Source organism: Vicugna pacos, chromosome 16 (assembly GCF_048564905.1).
Source record: "Vicugna pacos chromosome 16, VicPac4, whole genome shotgun sequence".
Lineage (NCBI taxonomy): Eukaryota > Metazoa > Chordata > Mammalia > Artiodactyla > Camelidae > Vicugna > Vicugna pacos.
The window spans coordinates 12,699,981-12,719,635 of NC_133002.1; the positions used below are offsets into that span (position 1 = coordinate 12,699,981).

Genomic DNA, 19,655 nt, shown 5'->3' on the forward strand with positions numbered 1-19,655 from the left:
TGATGATTCCAGAAAGCACTTGAATCTTTTTGGTCACAATTACATGCTCCGCAAACCACCAGCCCTAATTTTACTTTATGAACAGAGCTAACGACTGCCTGAAAAAAATCAGCATGAGGGACAAGGTCACACCCCTTGTAGGTAATTTCCACGTTACAGAAAGACAAGCCCGGTATGAAAATCAATTTGTGCCACCCAGCAAGTACCTGCTAGATGTCAGACAGCTCAGATACACCATGTCCATTAATAACCAGCACCCAACAGCCCCGACCTGAAAAAGCTGGGCTGGTGTGCTGATGGCCCGGGAGACAGACCCCAGGCTTCAGGGACAGGAAAATCTGGTTTCAAATTCAGCTGCCACCATTTGTCCTATGGGATAAAGAAATCACTGGTGTCTTTTTTTTTTTAAGGGAGGCACAGGGGATTGAACCCAAGACCCTGTGCATGCTAAGCACACACTCTACCACTGAGCTATATACCCTCCCCCACTTCAAGTAATCCCTGGGGTCTTTAAAAAAAAAAAAAGCCTCCAAGGATGGTGACAGACTACCCTTCTGAGGCAGCCAGTTTGCAAAATGGCCCTCAATAAACCTTGCCTCACTGCATCCACACCTGTTTGCATCTTCCTCCCACACTGAATCCGGACTGGTCCTGCAACTCACTTTACCAATGGGACATGCCGGAACTGATGTGCTAATTCTGAGCCTAAGCCTTAAGAAGGCCTAGCAATTCGCACTTCTGTGTTCCTGGAAGCCAGCATGTAAAAACTCCAACTGCCCTGCTGAAGAGAAAGGCAGCAGAGGATAAGACGCCAGGCAGAGAGGGAGGCCCCGGGGAAGAGCACCAAGACACCAGACATGGGAGTGAAGATGTCATTTTGGAGGTTCCAGCCCAGCTGAGCCTCCAGGACCCTAGCGGCAGCCACCATCCGACTGCAAATGCGTGAGAGGCACCAAGATAGACCAGAAGAACTGCCCAGCTGAGCCCCATCGACCCACAGAAATGCAGAAGATAGTAAGTGGTTGTTTTGTGATGCTAAGTTTGGGGGTGGCTTGTAACATAGCAATGGATAAAACATTATCCCTTAATTATCTACAGCCCAGCCCACATCCCCAGCTCTGTATCTCTCTCCCCCCAGCGACATCTTGTAAACTCTTGCAGCACAATCACATGAACCCAAAACAGGAGAACAGAAGGTGGAGAGAAGGAGGTCAAGTCCAAGGGTGACCCTCTGCAGCCAACTAGTTTGGTGGGCAGTCTCATATTCTGCTAGTACCTCTGAGGTCTAGACCTTGCAGCCAGATCATGGATTCTGAGAACAGCACCCTCATTCAAGGAAAGCTGTTGTGTCTGCATTCCAATCTTATTACCCACCAGCATGACTTCCCAAGAGCTCTGGCCGTTTTCGAAGATGTCTTACAGCATCTTCCACATCCCTAATTTCCTCTCTTCATTCGAGGTAAGAGCATCACCTCGGCTCCTTCTTGACCATGTCTCTCTCAGCTTCTCTCCCTCCTCATGGCTGAACAGACCCTCAAGAAAGATGCTTCTGGTGGCTTCTATCTAAAGGCCTTGATAACTCCTGGGCAGCTGTGGGCCTTATCTGCTAGGCCTCCTCCCTTCTCTGGGAGCAGCTGGCTCCCTCCTCCCAGCACCCTCTGGAAGGCTGCCCACCTGCAGGATCCTTGCAGCCAGTACTTGCCCACCATCACTGCTTGGCTGAGGCTTCCCTGGTAGCCACCCTGTCCCACCATTTCCTTGGAGTCTTGACCAAAGAGACTTCCCCAGTAACCAGAACCAGAACCTCCACCAAACTGGCCTCTCCCCCAGGGCTGGCTGGCTGCCAGGGCAGATCTTCTGGCCCTCTCAGTCAGCTCCCAGATCCCCTCCATGAGGCATGCTTCCTGTAAACCAGGGCCACTTGGTTCCCCTTTTTTCACATGCACAAGGGGGAAATACTCGGGGCATGTTCATTTTGCACACACTGCTCTCAATCTTTAGCACATTTTTGCCAAGATGGGGTTTCCTGGAATCACTCTTTCCACCAGAGAGCACATGGTACACTGGGGCGGGGGTGATGCTGGCGGTACCATCTCAGCTGTGTACCCACCCTCCCCCTCCTCCTGCAGGAGGCTGGTGAGGTCCATTCTGTCTATACTTGTAACCCCAATAGCTCCCCTGGCCGTCTGAACTCCATGCTCCCAGCAAGCTCGTTGCCAGGCACCCCAGTAGCGGAGGTTTTCCACTTCTCGTATCCCTGGGCCCCTTCTCTTGCCTCCTGGCTTCTGCACCAACTGCCAGCCTTGAGAAACACATGACTGGTACTCCTTTAGACTCAGGATTCGTTACTTTGGCCAGTCCACCACCAGTGACCCCTCAGGAGTTCTGCATTCTCCACTCATCCACTTTGTCTCTGGGGACTCACTCCATCCCAAGGGACTCTACCTGCATATGCTCCATCTGTACCCAGCCCTGAGGTCCAGCCTGCTCATGCACAAGGTCACCAGACACAAAGGGCCCTGTTGAAACTGCATCTGTTTTGCCCTGAAAAGAGTCACAGGGCTGAGGCCCACTCCTGCCTCGGCTGGGAAAACCAGCCAGCTCTGGGTGAAACCAAACTTCAGGGTTCACAGAAGAGATGCTCTATGTGGGAAGGAGCCACTGCCCTCACTGTCACCCCAGCATCCCAGCCTCCCCTCATGGATGCTGTCACCAGCATGCTGACCTCAGGGGCTGCACTGGCCCTTTCCCACAAGGACCCAGATCCTTCCTTCACTTGCCTTCTGGTACATTTGGGCCCAGGGTATTGGATTTAAAAGAGACATGGGCACATTCAGTCAGCTGAGCCACTAACCAAGTATACCAACATAACTCCTTGGGTGATTGCCTTCACCTGTCTCATACTCAGTTTGTCTGCCTATAAAATGGGGATAGTGCCTCCCCTTCCCAGGGCTGTCAGGTGAATTGCTGACCATGTATGTACCATGCCAAGTAGGTGCTGAACAAATGGAGGCTCCTCTGGGGTACTGCTCACACAGATGGGTAGACGTCTGAGAGCCCCTTAGGCAACAGAGATTTCCTGTGTATGTATATGCCACAGAACTGAGATTGACACACCCACGACTGTCCCAGATGATCATTCTGCAGGTTCCCCTGGGTCTGATTCACTTTCCCCAGGAAGAGAAAGCTGAGCCACTTCACTCTTGCTAACACAGCCTACAAACCCAGCAACCTCACCCCTACCCAACACACAGCTGGCTCAGTCCAGCCAGGGACGCCCCTCACCGGACCTCCAGCAGCCAAATTTCCACATCAGTATTTCCTGGAAAACCATGCCACCGGAGGACTCTATAATAGGAGTCTCTCCTAGGGCTTCTGGGCTGGAAACAGGAGGCTCCAGGTCTTCAGAAGCAGCAACTCACTCGCTTTCTCTCATTCCTGAATCTCAAGAAGGGAACCAGGAAAGCTGAGGAACACCTGAGCCTCTCCCACGCACACAGGTTCTCACATTACAGAACCCAGAAGGTCCCAAACATACTCAGCAGACAGCCTTCTTTCAGACAGTGAAAGCTCCTTCTAGCCTCAACTTTACTCAAGTGCTACTAATCCATTTAGGGGAGATTTTGCTGGTTACCCCAGACCTGAAAGAGACGTACCTGCAGGAGGCCAGGCTCTGTTTTTGATAATGTTTCCACGGGCTATTTCTCAGGCAAGCTCACCCATAACCAATTCGCCTCTATCTTTCTTTTTCTCTTTTTGGAGTTGCAGAGTATTTTCAGTCAAAATTTGCTACTTTGTTCTTCATGAAGTAGGTCAGAGGTTAAATTATTAATGAATTCAATCTCTATGATTTGGACAGTGTTTTGCCAGAATATTCCTGTGTGCTCACAGTGTCTACAGCAGTCCTGGGGTCGCGCAGCCTTTCACTAAAGGGAACATCCCGTAACCCCCCGCGTCCCCCACCAAAGGACTTTAGAAACTTCAGATCCCACTCAGTCTGTAACCATGAGCTCTGCAATGGGAGGACAGTGAGGCCTCCCAACTGTCACCCAGACAATAAACAGCCAGCTGGCTTGGCTCAGCAGGTCCTGTGAAGCCCCGGGGCCAGGCCAGAACCCCAGGACAGGCCACTTTTCAGGTTCTGAACCTTGGCCTGGGGAAGCTGGGCCAGGGGAGGAGGCACTGGCCGGGGGCTGCGGCACGCCTGGATCAAGCCTGCGGACGGGGCTCGGGCTAGTGGCCAGCCAGGCGCAGCTGACCAGCAAGTGGGCGGCCCCGAGGCGGTCAGGCAGTCCGACCCGCAGCAGCACGACCGTACACGGGTCGGCAGGCTCGGGGCTCCGGGACCCAGGCGGTGCCACTTTTCCGATCCCGATCCTCCATGCGTCTTCCCCAGACCGCGGACTCGGCAGCCCTCCGGCGGCTCCGGCCACCGCCGGAACGCGCCCGCCCGCCCGCTCCAGAACTCATACAGGCAACAAGTTCTCGCTTCCTCGGGGCGGCCACGATGTGCTCGCGAGGCCCGGCACGGGGGGCGCTCGGGGGTCGAGCCCCGCACTGCCCACGCCCCGAGGAGCGCCCACCGCCCTCGCGGCTCCTAGGTGCGCGCGGCCCCGGGTCGGGTGCCCCTCGGGAAGGGGCGGCTCCGGTCTCCGCGGTGCGGGCAACAGGTCTGCATGCACGCCGAGGACGGATGCCCCGGCCTCTCAGCCCCGGCCCTCGCTTCTTACCTCCAGCAACTGCACGTAGCTCGCTGGGAACCAGCCGCGGAGCCCGTCCTCCTTCTCGCCTTCCCACCAGCCGCCGTCCGGGACCTGCAGCAGTGTGATGAGCTCGCCCGCGGCGAAGCGCAGCCCCTGGCCATGCCGCTCCCCAGAGAAGGGGTACAGGGTCCGGCAGCGGGCGCCGGACATGGCCTTGGCGCCCGGGTTCACAGCGCAGCCTGCATCCCTGCCGAGCCCAGCGGGCTGGGCAGCGGCTCCGCCGGGTCCCAGGCGCCCGGCGCTCCGGGCTCCCGCGCTCTGGGCGCGCGCCGTCTCTGGGGTGCACGGGGGTCCCCGGCCGGGCGGGGGACGCGCGCCCCGCGCAGAGAAGCGAAGACTCGCGGGCTTCGGAGAGCGAGCGGCGACGCCCCCGGGCCAGGCGGCTCACGGCTCCCAGCTCGGGGCGGGGGGGCGGGGCTCAGGGGGAGGAGACCCAGGCACCGCGGGCTCCGGAGACAACTTCCCGGGGACGCGGAACGCGGGCAGCCGCCGCGAGGGCCCGCCGGAGCCCGGGCGGCTCTGGCGCGCGGAAATGCGCAGCTCCCCGCGGAGGTGGGACCCGGAGCATCCCCCTCAGCCCGGCTCCGCGGCGAGGGAGTGGCGGCGGACGTGGAGAGGGGGCTGGCGGCCGGGCGGGGGCTCTCTCGGCGCGAGGGGGCGGGGCGGGGGCTGGACCAGGGCGGCCACGCCCGCTGAGGGCCGGGCGCTCCGTCGCAAAGGGGGCTGGTCACTGGGGAGGGGTCTCCCGGCTCACAACCCCACCGCCACCGAGAGCCGCGGGAATAGAAACGCCCGTCTCTGCCTGTTTTGTTGGCCTGGTGGCCCGTGGCGGGCGGGCGGCTCCTCTGAGGTGCCTGTGAGGGAATGTGTTTGTGGCCGTCACTATAGGAGTTGAACCTGGGGTTATACTTGACTCACCGGAAACTGGACAATGGGTGAAAGACAGGTTTGAAGCCAGGCGCCTCAGCCGGGAAGCCGGGTGGCAGCGTGTTACACCGGAGGGACAGAGCGGGGAGGCGACGGAGTCGGAGCCCGAGTTGGTAGAATTGGAAGCAGGTCGATGGGCATCAAAGGAGAAGAGCGGGAAGGTGAGAGAAACAGCCCTCATGATATTGCATGCGAAGAGGAGGCTGGCCCTGGGTGCCAGACCTCTTGAAATAGAGATGGGCCAGGCTGAGGAGTCTACATTCGTTTACTCAGTCAACAAGCATTAGTGGGAGGCTGCCACCTTCCACACAATGTGCCAGATAACTGCAAAATTCATTTGGACAAGCTCCTGCTATGCAGGGAGCAGTGGACCTAGGTGCTGAAGGAAGCTGACCTTAAACTGAGGATATAGAAGTAAAAGACAGCTTTCTTTGTTAGCCTACTCTATAGGAAAACTTAAATTCCACTTCCTAAACTGTAAATAGCTGGACTCTAATTTCTCTGTATACTTCTAAATGCCTATCCTTACATCCTGCTCTGTAACCTTCCATGGCTCCCTATTGCCCTTTACATTGAATACTGACTTCTCAGCCTGTGCATTTCAGGCCCTCCCCCAGCCTCATCTCTCACTGTGCTTTCCTGGATACACTTTACAAAACCAATCTGGCTGGGCTGCCGGAGCCTTAAGACCTCTCACATCTTTCCATGCTTTGAATTGGTGGTTCTCATTAGAATCACCTGAGTAACTTTTTAAATGCTTATCCCCAGGCCCACCCTAGCTCTGAGAATCCCTGTTGAGACACATTCTGCATTTAAGTCATCTCTCCTAGGCAGCCTCAGCCTGGCCTCTGGCAATAGGCAAGTTGACAAAGGCAGGTTGTTTATAATACTCCATCAATTGCAAACTCACAAACCCTTCCTTCTCTACAATCAAAGGGAAACCAACTCTTGACCACTGTCACCACTGAGAGTCCCTTAAAGCAGAGCTGCGAAATTTGATATAGAAAACAGTCACGAAAAGTAACTGACCTAATCAAGTCTTCTAAAAAATAATTTTATTTTTGTTTTTGGGGGGAGGTAATTAGGTTGGTTTATCTAAGTGGAGGTATTGGGGATTGAACCCAGGACCTTGTGCATGCTAAGCAAGCACTTGACCACTGAGCTATACCCTCCCCTCAATCAAGTGTTAAAGGGACTGGAATGCCCTGCATCTGGGCCACGTGTGACTGTCAACAGGCTAATCTCAGGTTTCGTATCTGATGATATGGCCCAGTTCAAATTAGGACAGCTGGTCCAGAGCCTTCCTGCAACCCAAAATCCTCCTGGGTGCCGATCAGCAAACTGCGATTCAGTTTGGACTTGAGACATCTCAGCCTACACAGCATCCCATACACTTCAGTTCCAAATGACCCTCCCCAAACAGTTCTACAGCACCAAAAGTGAGCATGGCTGTCAACCTCTTCAATTCTTTCATTTCATTCCTGTAATCCTATGAGCTGGTGTGGTTATTGCCCCCCGTTTACAAGCAGAAAAACTGGGCTCAGAGGGTATGACTTGCCCACCATAATATATATGGCCAGTCAACAGCAGAGGTCAGGTCTGGCTTGTTGTACATCAAGCACTGCTTCTTCTAGTCCATGCTACCATAGTCAGAAACCTGTGTATCCTTTTGGCTCATCCACAAATAGCATCTGAAGAAAGGGCTGTCATCAGTCTTGATAGAAGTAAGACTGCACCAGCATCAGTGGAACTCCTGTCCCTGATCTCTTATCAATCAAGTGACCTCAGACAAATCCAGACACCTCTGGGTCTATTTCCCCACCTGTGACTGGAGGCTGAGTTTACCAGCTGGACTATGGGACTTGAGATGGTTCAATATGTAAGCCCTTGGGGGGAGGGCATAACTCAGTGGTAGAGTGCGTGTTTAGCATGTACGAGATCTTAGGTTCAATCCCCAGTCCCTCCGTTTAAAAAAAAAAAAATGTATAGGCTCTGGTCTCCCTGTATCCAAACCTCAGTTCTGCCATTTTCTAGCTGTGGGCCCTTGTGCAACTTACTTAACCTCTCTGAGCCTCATTTTCCTCATCATTAGAAGATGATAGTAGTATTTCTATCGTAGAGGTATTAAGAGGATTAAATGAGTAAAAACCTTAACTGTTTGGAGCAATATCTGGCACATTAAGTACTCAAATATTAGTGGTCATTTTTATCTATCGATCTAGTCCAATGGTCCTGGTTATTTATTATCCAACATTTCTTTTTGAACTTAGATTTCCAGGACAATAATAGGAGGGGAAACCCTTACATCTTTGGAATGTCAAAAATTTTAAAGGAACATACTCTGGGTTTCTATTTTCTCACCAGATCTTGAAGGAAGGATGAGTTCCTCCCTTATCTGTTTTCCTCCTTGCCTTCCTCCCCTGCCCCAACCCCCCATTTTCTATTATTATCTTGAACTTGTATTTGAATCTTTAAATTGTTAACTTCTTTGATAACTCTTGTTTTACTGATTAGATGCTTAGTAACTGGGTGGAGGAGTTGGGGGAGGGAAAACATGTTTGCTTTAAATTTCCATCTATCCCTCTTAAAGCCTAACATTGAGTCTGGCAAAAAGTAGGCATTCACTGCTTCCCAGATTCGTTCTGCACAGATTGTTTGGACCTTTGTTCATATTCAGATTTCCCAAATTGCTGAGTTACTCCATAAACACATGTGTTAGAACATCTGGATTAGACTGTAAACTCGTAAGAGCAGGCTTTAGTCCCTCTTTCTTAGCTTTTTCTCGACACTGCGCGTTTGATAGCTATGTGCTGGCAGATCATTCTTTTCTACTCAAAACAGCCTCATGTGCCTTTCCATCAGCAGCCTACGGATGGCAGAGAAATATAAGGGTTTCAGTTTCTTAAAAAGTTAAACATAAACTTGCCATGTGACCCAGCAATACTCCTAGGTATCTACCCAAGAGAAATGAAAACAAACGGCCACACAAAAACTTGCAGTGACCATCCATAGCAGCACTATTTCTAAGAGCCAAAAAGCGGAAATGATCCCAGTGCCCATCAGCTGATAGAGAAGGTGTGGTCTACCCAGACAATGGACTATTCCCTCTGCCACAAAAAAAGAATAGAGCACTGATACATCTACACCACGGATGAACCTCAAAGACATCATACGATGCCGGAGAAGCCAGACACAAAAGGCTACATATCGTATGATTGCATTTATAGAAAATGTCCAGAAAGGGCAAATCTATAGAAACAGTAAGCAGATAAGCAGTTGCCTGGGGCTAGAAGTGGGAATAGAAAGTATGCAAAGGGGCAGGAAGTTTCTTCTGGGGGTGATAACAGTGTTCTAAAATTGGACTGCAGTATGGTTGCCCAGCTCTGAAAATCACTGAATTGTACACTTAAAACAAGTAAATTTGGGGATATGTACAGTATACTTCAAAGAAGCTGCGAGCATGAACCAAAAAATAAACAAAAACATATAAAGGCCTCATTTATTCAACAAGGGTGCTTTCCCCCATCCATGCATATGAGTTCATTCAGCAACAAGCTATTAAGCACATGCTATAAAAGTATGGAGCATATATAAAGAATTCCTATGGATCTGTAAGAAAAAGACGGATGGCACCATAGAAAAAAGGGCAGAAGACTTGAACAGGCATCACATAAAAGAAAATATCCAAATGGCCAATCACATTAGAAGGTGCTCCACCTCGTTAATCGTCAAGAAAAGCAAATCAAAATCATAAGGTGGTAACAATATACACTTACCAGGTAAATATAAAAACAAACTAGAAAATAGCAGGCATTGTGAGGCCGTGGGGCACCTGGCGTGCTCGCTGAGAGGAGCCCCTTGTGATTGTGGTGCTTGGCAAAGCTGTATGGAGCATCTTTTCTGAATCATCCATTCCCCTCCTAGGTACAGAGCCGCCTGAGATGTGTTCATATGTTCACCAAAGGGCATACACAGTGCATACAGCAGCCCTGTTCATAATAGCCCCAAACCGATTACAGCCCAGTGTTCACCACAGCAGAGTGGATAAATGATGACAGATTTACACAATGGAAAGCTTTACACTTTGAGAACGAACAAACTATTGCTCCATGTAAGTGAATCCCACAGATGTAATGTTAAACGAAAGAAACCAAACACTAAAGGGTACATATAGCGTGGTTCTGTTTCTGTGAAATTCCTCAAAGTCAAGAGAGTCGCTATTTGAGGGAGGAGTAGTGAGGGCATGGGGTGGGGGGTGGACCTGGGATGCTGATAATATCCAGTTTTTGATCTGGGTGCTAGTTTCACAGGGTGATTCTCCAGAGGGTACATTTACCTCGTGCACTTTTCTGTATGGATGTGCTATGCTTCAAGGCAGTTTGTTAAAGAGAATAATATAGTGCCTGACCCCAAAGAATAGGTAGTATCTTGATTCTAGAGTCATGTTCTTCCGACTTTATCGACTGTGGACCTCTATCAGTAAAACTCCCAAATAGATGTATTTCTATTTTTTATAAATTAAATACATGAACCACTAAACTAATGAGTATAATACACAAGATTAAAATTTTAAAAGTTATATTAAAACACACATTATACACAATAAGAGGTTCTAAAGTTGTCTTCCTGCGTTGTGGTGGGTGTTCTGTGCATTTCTTGGGAATCTCAAGATTCAGCTTCAAGAAGACAGTGGGAAGAAAAAGAAAGTTAGGGTACTGAAAATAAGCCTTTTGAAACCATGACTTTGGAAAAAATAAATGAGTCCAGTTCTTCTCTTGGAGTCTGGGGAAAAAAACTGGCATTGGGACCATGAGGAAGAGAAAAAGCATTCAGAGCTTCATCCATCCCCTCCCCAGTTCTCCCATCTGGAGTGTGAGTCAGAGGTGTAGCCAAAGAGTCTGAAACTTAAGTGTATCTAAGAACCACCGAGGAGCATGCTAAAATGATGCCTATTCCTGGAGATTCTCATTTAGTGGGTCTACGATGGGCCCAGGAATCTGTGTTTTCAATAAAACTCCAGATTTTTCTACTGGAGTCCTTACTTTGTGCTGTACTTTGAGAAACACCATCCTTAACACCAAGGTTGCCAGACTCATTTCCAGGTATTCCTTGTACCATCAGAGAACATTGTCATTTATAAGAAGGGAAGGTTTGCATGTGTATCCTATTTGGGCAGGCACACCACCACTTAAACAGATGCTGAGAGGCGTGGAATCAGAGCCAGAGGCAGAAGGTGTGAGGCAGAGACATAAGGGATAAATGAGGAGGGGAGGCATTGTGGGGAAGAGAGGAGACAGAGACTATAGTATAAGAGAAAGGGGGTGCGAGAGCAGGGAGGGAGGAGGAAGAGAAAATACAGCCCATCTTCCCCCCCACCCCCAACCCGACTAGGCTCTGAAACCAAGGGGGACCAGACCCCACTTCCTCAGTGAAATTCACTAAAAGAAGCTTGAAGAGTAGAAAAGACCTCAGAGAAATTGTCAGTTGTGGGACCAAAAATAACATTTAGAAATTGAAGTCTGTCTTTCCACCGGCCTTGGAGGGTGAGGAGCAAAGGAGTGTCCGCCCCCTTCGCACTCGTCCCAGGGTGGCTGCAGCAGAAAGTATGGAAATGAGATCCACCCGCCCCCCCCCCCGGAGTAAATAACAACAAAATACACCTCAAGGAGTCCAGCAGAGATAGGCAAAGCTACATTAAAGAGACAGAATGTCCCCAGGGAGAAGATCCACCTGCAACTTGATGGCGGCTATTAGCATATGGAAAGCATGGAAAAATACACACACACACACACACACACACACACACACACACACACACACACACACAGAGGATGGGCTTCTGATTAACATCCTAGCCTGCTTCTCTTACCCCCAAAGACAAGCCAGACCCTAACCCCTTTCCCCAACAGTGTGGCTGAGACTGGAGTTTACCTATGGAGGTGCTGCCTCACTTATCAAGATGGGAATATCATTGTCCAAAGCAGCTTAGGTGGCCACAAATCCCTGGGGAATCTTGAGCTTTGAATAAAGGCACAAGGATGACCTCGCTGCTTGTTGTTGGCCTGACCCTGGAAGACTGCTGGAAATAGCACGTTTCTAGCTCTGAACAAAACCCCACCACAAGTCTCCATTCTTTAGAAGACTAAAAATAAATTCAGAATTAAACACGACCGAAAAGGAACAGGCTCTTCAATGACTATAATTAGCTCTCCGTTTATTAATGATGACTCAAATTATTAGGCTCATCAGAGTCCCAACTTTTTTGCTTACTAATTACACACCCGGGACAAGTGGCTTTACCTCTGGGAACCTCCATTTCCTCGTCTGCAGAAGAGGGGTGGTGATACCTGTTTCAGGAGACCACAGGAAGGATCCGCTCGCAGGAGGCCGTCTGGGGAGTGTTCTCAGTCGAGAGTCCAGCTCTAGCGAGCGGGCACTGGTCTGGGTTCAGACTGGAAGAGTCTTTACCCAAATCTAGGATCTGAGAAGCCAGAGGGTGGTGTGTGGAAACTTCCATTTATTAATGATGATTGGCCTGATGTCATAAGCAGATGGAATTCATGCTTATTTACTCTATAGACTAATAAAAATTCCTTCCAGAGCCTTCCAGGACAACCTCGGTGAGGAAATAGAAGACAGGTTTACATTCCTCCTGACTTCCCCAGCAGGATCTCCCGGTCAGGCAAATGCTCTCCGGTGGTCACCTAGAGGTCAGAGCCTGAGGAGCATGTGGACCCTGGACGCAGCCTGAAGATGGGGGAAGATGGGCTTTGTGAGAACCTTGTAGCAAATTGCCCTTCAAAGCTGCCCGGGCCAGCATCTTTTTTTTTTTTAATGAAGTATAGTCGATTTACAATGTTGTGTCAATTTCTGGTGGACAGCATAATGTTTCAGTCATCTGTATACATACACATATTTCTTTTAATATTCTTTTTCATTATAGGTTACTGCAAGATAGTGAATATAGTTCCTTGTGCTATACAGTAGAGCCTTGTTGTTTTGTGCATCTTGAGTTACCACTAAGAAATGAAACTGCATGATAGGGTCCTCTATGGGTATCCAAAGTTGATGCTAACAGTACGGGAATATCCAGGTCCTTCAGGAATCCAGAATTCAAGAAGAACTTAGCAAAAGGGAATTTTGGACAAACAAGGCAAGAAATGTGTACCATGTAGTTAATTGTTGAAGGTGGGATCCTTCAACCAGAGGGGGGTCACTAGTCTGTTCTCTCTCCTTTTTTATAGGTTTGAAATTTCCCATAATAAAAAAAAGGAAGTCTATGCACCCAAGCCTCTTCCGTGTACCTACCTCTTAGGAAAGTCCTTCAGGATCTCAGTGATAGCCTACCTGCTCAGTTTTCAAACAATTCTAACAAACTAATTTTTCTTAGCTAGTTTTTTGGTCCATACTACACGGAACAAGGTGTCTTGACAGCAGGAGGAAGCGCCAGCTGACAGTTGACACTGATGGGGAGAAGGATCTGGGAGAATTACTAAAAAAGACTCAAGAAAATGAAAAGTATCTTAGCCCAGAGCCATTTCTCACTCAAGATCTCATTAAGGTGTCAGTAATGGACATTCATGAGCATGCTGAGCAGCACAGACAGACAAGGCAGAGCCGAGTCAGCAGATCCTGAATGAAGCTTGTAAAGCAGGTGATGTGGCTGGAGCCTCAGTCTCCTCATCTGTGCAACAGGAACAAAGGTCTCTGCCCTACTGATCTCACCACTGGGAAAACCAAAGTAGGCAATGCATTGAAGGGTGGCTCATGAACTAGAGAGCTTTCTCAGATATGAAGTTTTGTAAGAGTGACAATGACCCTGAGCCCTTCCATTTTAAAAGTCAAGGCACTGTGTACCCCTTTTTAAAATGATCTTTGTCTTAGTCCATTTTGGCTGCTATAACAGAATACCAGAGACTGGGTAGTTTCTAAACAGAAATTTAATTCTCACAGTTCTGGAAGCTAAAGTCCAAGATCAGGGTGTCAGCAGATTGAGTGTCTGGTGAGGACCCACTTCATTGTTCGTAGATGGCCCCCTTCTCACAGTGTCCTCACAGGGCAGAAGGGGCAAGGCAGCTCTGTGGGGTCTCTTTTACAAAGGCACTAATCCCATTCACGAGGGCTCCATCCTCATGACCTGCTCACCTCCCAAACACCCCACGTCCTAATACCATCACACTGGGGGTTAGGTTTCAACATATGAATTTTGCAGGGGGACTCATCCAACCATGACCACCTTCATCCACAGTGCTTAAACTATCTCAAGTTATTTCAAGTGTTTGCAAGTAAAAGGGACAGAAGTTTAGTTGATTGACAATATTGTGTTAGTTTCAGGTGTACAGCAAAGTGATTCAGCTATATATTTTTTTCCTTTTCAGATTATTTTCTATTATAGATTTTATATAGAATATAGTTCCCTGTGGTATACAGTAAATCCTTGTTATTTCTCTCTTTTATATATAGTGGTAGGTATCTGTTAATCCCAAACTCCTAATTTATCCCTCCCCCGCTTTCCCCTTTAGTAATCATAAGTTTGTTTTCTATGTCTGTGAGTGAGTCTGTTTTTGTTTTACAAATAAGTTTATCTGTGTCATTTTTTTTTAGATTCCAAGTATAAGTGATATCATATGGTAGTTGTTTTTCTCTGTGTGACTCATTTCACTTAGTATGATAATCTCTAGGTCCATCCATATTGCTGCAAATGGCATTATTTCATTCTTTTTTACAGCTGAGTAGTATTCCTTTGTATATGTGTGTATTCTCTCTCTCTCTATATATATATAGTATATATAAAACATCTTTATCCATTCATTGATTAATGGGCATTTAGGTTGCACCCATGTCTTGGCTTTTGTAAATAGTGCTGCTTATGAACATTGGGGTACATGTACCTTTTCAAATTAGAGTTTTCATCTTTTCTGCATATATGCACAGGAATGGGATTGCTGGATCATATGGTAACTATCTTTAGTCTTTTAAGGAACCTCCATACTGTTTTCCATAGTGACTGCACCAATTTATATTCCCACCAACAGTGTAGCAGGGTTCACAAAAAAGGACAGTTGATTTATGGACAAATTCATTGATGTGGAACCAACTCACTTCCTAACAAAAATTAAATGAGGTGGCTGTTATCATTGGTTATTTGGGGGAAAAGTCAGTGGAAATGGAGGGGAGGGTAGGAGGAGATGACCCTTTCTTTATAAATCTTGGCATCTTTTCATTAGTTTCAATGAGCACATATGACTTCTGCAATCTAAAGCTAATAAAAAAAGAGTATTAAAGAAAATGAGGGGGGAGGGTATAGCTCAGTGGTAGAGTGCATGCTTAGCATACACAAGGTCCTGGGTTCAATCCCCAGTACCTCCTCTAAAAATAAACAAACATAATTACCTCCCCCCACCAAAAAAACAGAAAAGAAAAGGAAAGAAAATGAAATACTCATAGTAAGCAAGGGAATAGAGATCTTGAACAGAGATCTTGTACCGGTGGCCCTTCACCAGGTTAGGCAGGGGATCTGGACACTTTATCCCATGGTGAGCTCCACCTTCCAGCAACACTCGCCTTAAAGGGGCTGAACCTGTTAGCCTCCCGAGCAGGACATCAGGCCCTGAAGCTCTGAGCAGAAGGTTACTGAGATGCGGAGTCCAGGTCTATGCTGGTCACGGGATGGGATCAAGAATTAACTTTGTGAAGGTAACTCCAGCAGGATGCTATAATTGCACATATATCGCATGCAGATAAGCCTGTGGGGCTACCTGGAACCTCGAACTCTGCCCCTTCCCACGTGCCCCCACCCTCCCTGCCTCTTGAAACAGTCTCCTAGTGAGTTGGTATTAGATTGAGTCATACAAAAACAGCAGTGCCAGCTCCTTTTGGGACTTCCAAATAATAATTTAAACTTCACAATTTCAGTGCAACATCTCCCATCCAGACCTACCCCTAGGAGGAAAATGAGGCCCATGGAAGCCTCCAGTCCACTCCCAATTCTCCCACATTCCTTATTGACCATCCACTCTACAAAGCTTTGCCTTATGTTATGCTGGATTCATGATATAAAACACCAACAGTTCACTGGAATCCCTGGGAGCTTGTGACAAATTCAGATACCTGGGACCCACTGAGGAGACTTTGGCTGGGGAGGTCTATGCTGTGTGCATGCTTAAGTTCCTCGGTGGTTCTCACGCACAGACCTGGCTGAGACCCTTGGCTGAGTGCAAGGTTCCCACCTCTTGCTGTATATCAGAGTCACCTGGAGACTTAAAATATCCAGATGGCAACCCTGTACTCCATACTCAGTAAATCAATGTCCAGGAGGGGGAAGCAGGCATCAAGATATTGTAAAGATCTCCAGGGGTATCAATGAATAGCCAAGTTTGGGAGCCACTGACACAGTGAGTTATGGACTTTGCTGACTTTTATTCCCAGAGCCAGGAGTCACCTGCAGCCCGAAACTGACCACATCATCAGGGAATAAAAATCATGCAGGGAGGGTAGAGACCTGCCCATGTGGGGCTCTGATTAGGCCCTGGGTCAAGCTTACCTGTTCGCCTAGTACCAGACTCACTGGCTTTGCCTACCTGGCAGTCTGGCTGTTGAGACTGGGTACCTGCTAAGCCTTGCTGCCTCAGCCCCTCCTGTTTCCAGGGCAGCTCGCCTTCTGATGCCCATAGCGAGAGACACACTTGGGAGCTGCTTCCCCTGCCTGCGAGTGCAGCCCAGGACCCACCAGGGAGCGTGTTGCCATGACAATTGTGGCACACTGCTCCCCAGCCCCCTTCTGCCACTGCAAAAGCCCTGTGCAAAATCAGAATTCACAGGGCTTTTCAGACTGCCCTGACTTTCCAGGAAGGGGATGTGGGAGATTTTTTCCCCCTCTGTAGTTTGGGAAGATGGGGCGAAGGAGAGGACAGCCACCAAAAAACCAAATAACAAAACCCAAAACACCAAAAAACAAAGTTCCCAGTCTACTAGGATATATGAAGAAATCTACTTTCCTATAGCAAGGATTGTCAACCGTAATTGTTGTCATGGCATTTGTCAAGAGGAAAATGAGTGGGGACATAGGAATGAAAAAGAGCCATTTCTTCAGCTGGAGGAGGAAGGCTGGAATGGAGAGAGAGGGGAGAGAGCGTGGGGGCTGCATTGAAGGGTGATCCTTAGAGAGAAAACCACAACTGGAGGAAGAGGATGAGGTTGAAGGGCTGTGTGGGGCAGGAGTGGGTGGCCTAGTACAGAAATCAGGGAATTTCGCCAGGAAGGAGAGATAGATCAGGGAAGAGAAAACTAGTTACCTACTGTTATGGAACAATTCCTGCAAAATATAGTGGCTTAACACAACAATAAATATCTATTAGCTCACGGTTTCTGTGGATCAGGAATTCAGGAGCAGCTGAGCCGGGTGCTTCTGGCTTGGGGTCTCTTAAGAGGTTGCAGTCATGGTGTCAGCAGGGGCTGCATCATCTGAAGGCTTGACTGGGGCTGGAGGACTTGCTTCCAAGATGACTCATTCATGTGGTTGATGAGCTGGTGGTGGCTATTGGCAGGAGGCCTCGGCTCTTAACACAAGGAGCCTCTCCCTTGGGCTGCTTGAGTGTCCTCATGACCTGGTAGCCAGCTTCCCCCAGAGAGAGCGATCCAAGAGCCAGTAAGACAGAGCTAGCTGCTGCCATGTTTATGACCTAGCTTCAGAAGCTACTCACCTTCCCTCTACAATAGCTTATTGGTTACACAGCCAGCCCTCTGTGGGGCTTGGAGGGATTATGCAAGGGTGTGAACACCAGGAGGTGAGGCTCCCTGGAGGTCATCCTGGAGGCTGGCTACCACCAGGAGGAAATCCTTCTGAGTCATGGGACTGTCAAGTATAGTTGCACAGGTTAATCCCTGCACAAGGAAACCCAGCATATGGGGCAAGTGGGGATTGCAATCCAGGTTGAACTCAGAAAGTCTGGCCATGCCCCAGCCAAAGCAGGCAGGTATATCTTTTAGTAATGTGCCTCTTTAGAAGAGGCATATGCATTCTTCCTACAAAGGTATTGCTTGTGCCTCAGCCTCAATTTATCAAGATACTTTTAAATGTAAATAATAGAAAATCCACCCCACCCTTGCCCCCCTGCAAAAGAATGTAATGTATTGGTTCCTATAAATGAAGGATGCAGGGATATGAAGCTTCAGGCATGGCTGGATCCAGGGTCTCAAACAATGTCCTAATCTCTCTATATCTTAACTCTGCTTTCTTCTGATTTGATGTAACTCTGTCAACTTTATTCCTTAAAGCTCTCTCATTATCATGGCAGCCAGCATCTTCAGTCTTACTAATGCTCAGATTCAGCCCAGGTATGGAGATTCTTTCTTCTAGCATTTGAATTAAAAGTTCTGATCCTGACTCTCTTTGACCCCTTCCTTAAACATTCTCTGTGGCCAAGGGGACGGGATATGCTGATTGGCTTAATCTGCAATATATGGTCACCCCTTGAAACTATGGGGGCTGGCATAGCCCCACCCTGCAATTTCAAGACGTTTCCCCCAGGGGAAGCCCTGGATGCTAGGGAGGTAAAAATCCCCATGGTCTTCCATAACTCTGAGTCAGTACTTGACTGAATCTGGATGGAGAGGGTTCCTCCTGGAGCCTTGGGCTGATGCTAATGGTCAGAAGATGGACTAGGTCAGTGCTGAGATACAGAGGTACAGGAGGAAACATGTGATGGCTCACTTAGGCGAGATCAGAGTTTCCCCCAGGCTTGGCTGATGGAGCCTCAGATGATAGGCTTATGATCTAAGCTGCAGACCTTTTAGAAGTAAAAAGTAGAATTTTTTTTCAAATTACTTTTCTCAGTAGTATATAAACTAAAAGAATCTATTCACTTACCAGATTTTCCATCAAACACCTTTGAAGCACTGTGCTACACTGACTTGTGATGAAACTATATTAAAATAAAAAATGGGGAACCATAGGTGTAAATCCAGGACTGATCCCTTTTAGAATTAACTCTCAGTACCCATTGCTTATCCAAGTCTACTCACAGGCATGAGTTAGACTAGCCTGACTCTCCTTTTGAAATTGGAGACCTCTCCAGGTGTGTGCCCATTTGGGCAGTTCCAATTTTGGGGATGAAATTTTCCTGCTTTGCCTTTTCCCGTGCTTGAGTCATGGGAAACTCTTCAAAATTCAGCATATTCTTCTCCGGTTGGGGACCTTATCAATTCCATCACCTCACCATCCCTAAACTTTAAAAATCCTCATATCTTCCCTTGCACAGCAATTCCTGCTTTACCTACACATTCCTCTGTCCTGAGGCAGAGAAGAGAGAAGCAACTGGAGACCCGTGATTCCGGTTCAAGCAGGGGAAATGAGATTCCTGTTAGCTAGATGAGCCACCAGCTCCAGCCCCCTGCTAGCACACTCTATGGCTCCCTCCTTCCCCTTTAAGTGTCCTTATCTATATGTTAGTAACTCTACCAAGAATGATTTAAGATTCTGCTCAATTCTGCGTTTAAAAATCTGACTCTGCGAAAATTTACGGGAGAAATGGCTTCTATTTTTAAAGGGGCTGATTCTTTATTCTTTTTTTCTGATTATTTTCAAGTGAAATTTGAACTTAATGGAGCGGTTTTGAAAGCCCAGCTGCTCTGTGGATCCTTCCTAAGCTGTGCAGAGCTGGGTCAGTGTTTCATGAAGTGAGGGGGCACTTCCATTGGAGGTCTGGTGATTCATTAGGTAATTGCAGGGGGCATAGGGATGAGCATTCAAAATGATGTTAAGTTGAATATTTTGATGAGCATCAAACATATGATTTCATGAGATTTTTGCTAGCACAAGGTGTGGTAAAAGTCATGAAGGTGGCTTTATTAATGTCCCACGGCTGCTTTAACAAATCACTGCAAACTCTGTGGCTCACAAGGACGTACATTCATTCTCTCACGGTTGTGAAGGCCAGAAGTCTGAAATCAGTTTCACTGGCCTGG

The 19,655-nt window shown here is 48.2% G+C and overlaps 1 protein-coding gene and 1 long non-coding RNA gene across 3 annotated transcripts in view; one reads left to right on the forward strand and one right to left on the reverse strand.

Moving 5' to 3' along the window:
- The window catches only part of GAS7 (growth arrest specific 7), a 182,819-nt gene extending 177,703 nt beyond the window's left edge, over positions 1 to 5,116 (reverse strand). The window contains exon 1 of one of the 2 annotated variants that reach the window (XM_072940731.1): positions 4,731 to 5,116. In XM_072940731.1, the coding sequence (XP_072796832.1) occupies positions 4,731 to 4,864 (134 nt within the window). In that variant the 5' untranslated portion in view covers positions 4,865 to 5,116. The remainder of the gene's footprint in view (positions 1 to 4,730) is intronic. The other variant, XM_072940730.1, reaches the window with a different exon arrangement.
- A 319-nt stretch (positions 5,117 to 5,435) lies between these two features.
- The window catches only part of LOC116279070 (uncharacterized), a 95,589-nt gene continuing 81,369 nt past the window's right edge, over positions 5,436 to 19,655 (forward strand). The window contains exon 1 of the long non-coding RNA XR_012060328.1: positions 5,436 to 5,851. This is a non-coding gene — a long non-coding RNA (uncharacterized lncRNA). The remainder of the gene's footprint in view (positions 5,852 to 19,655) is intronic.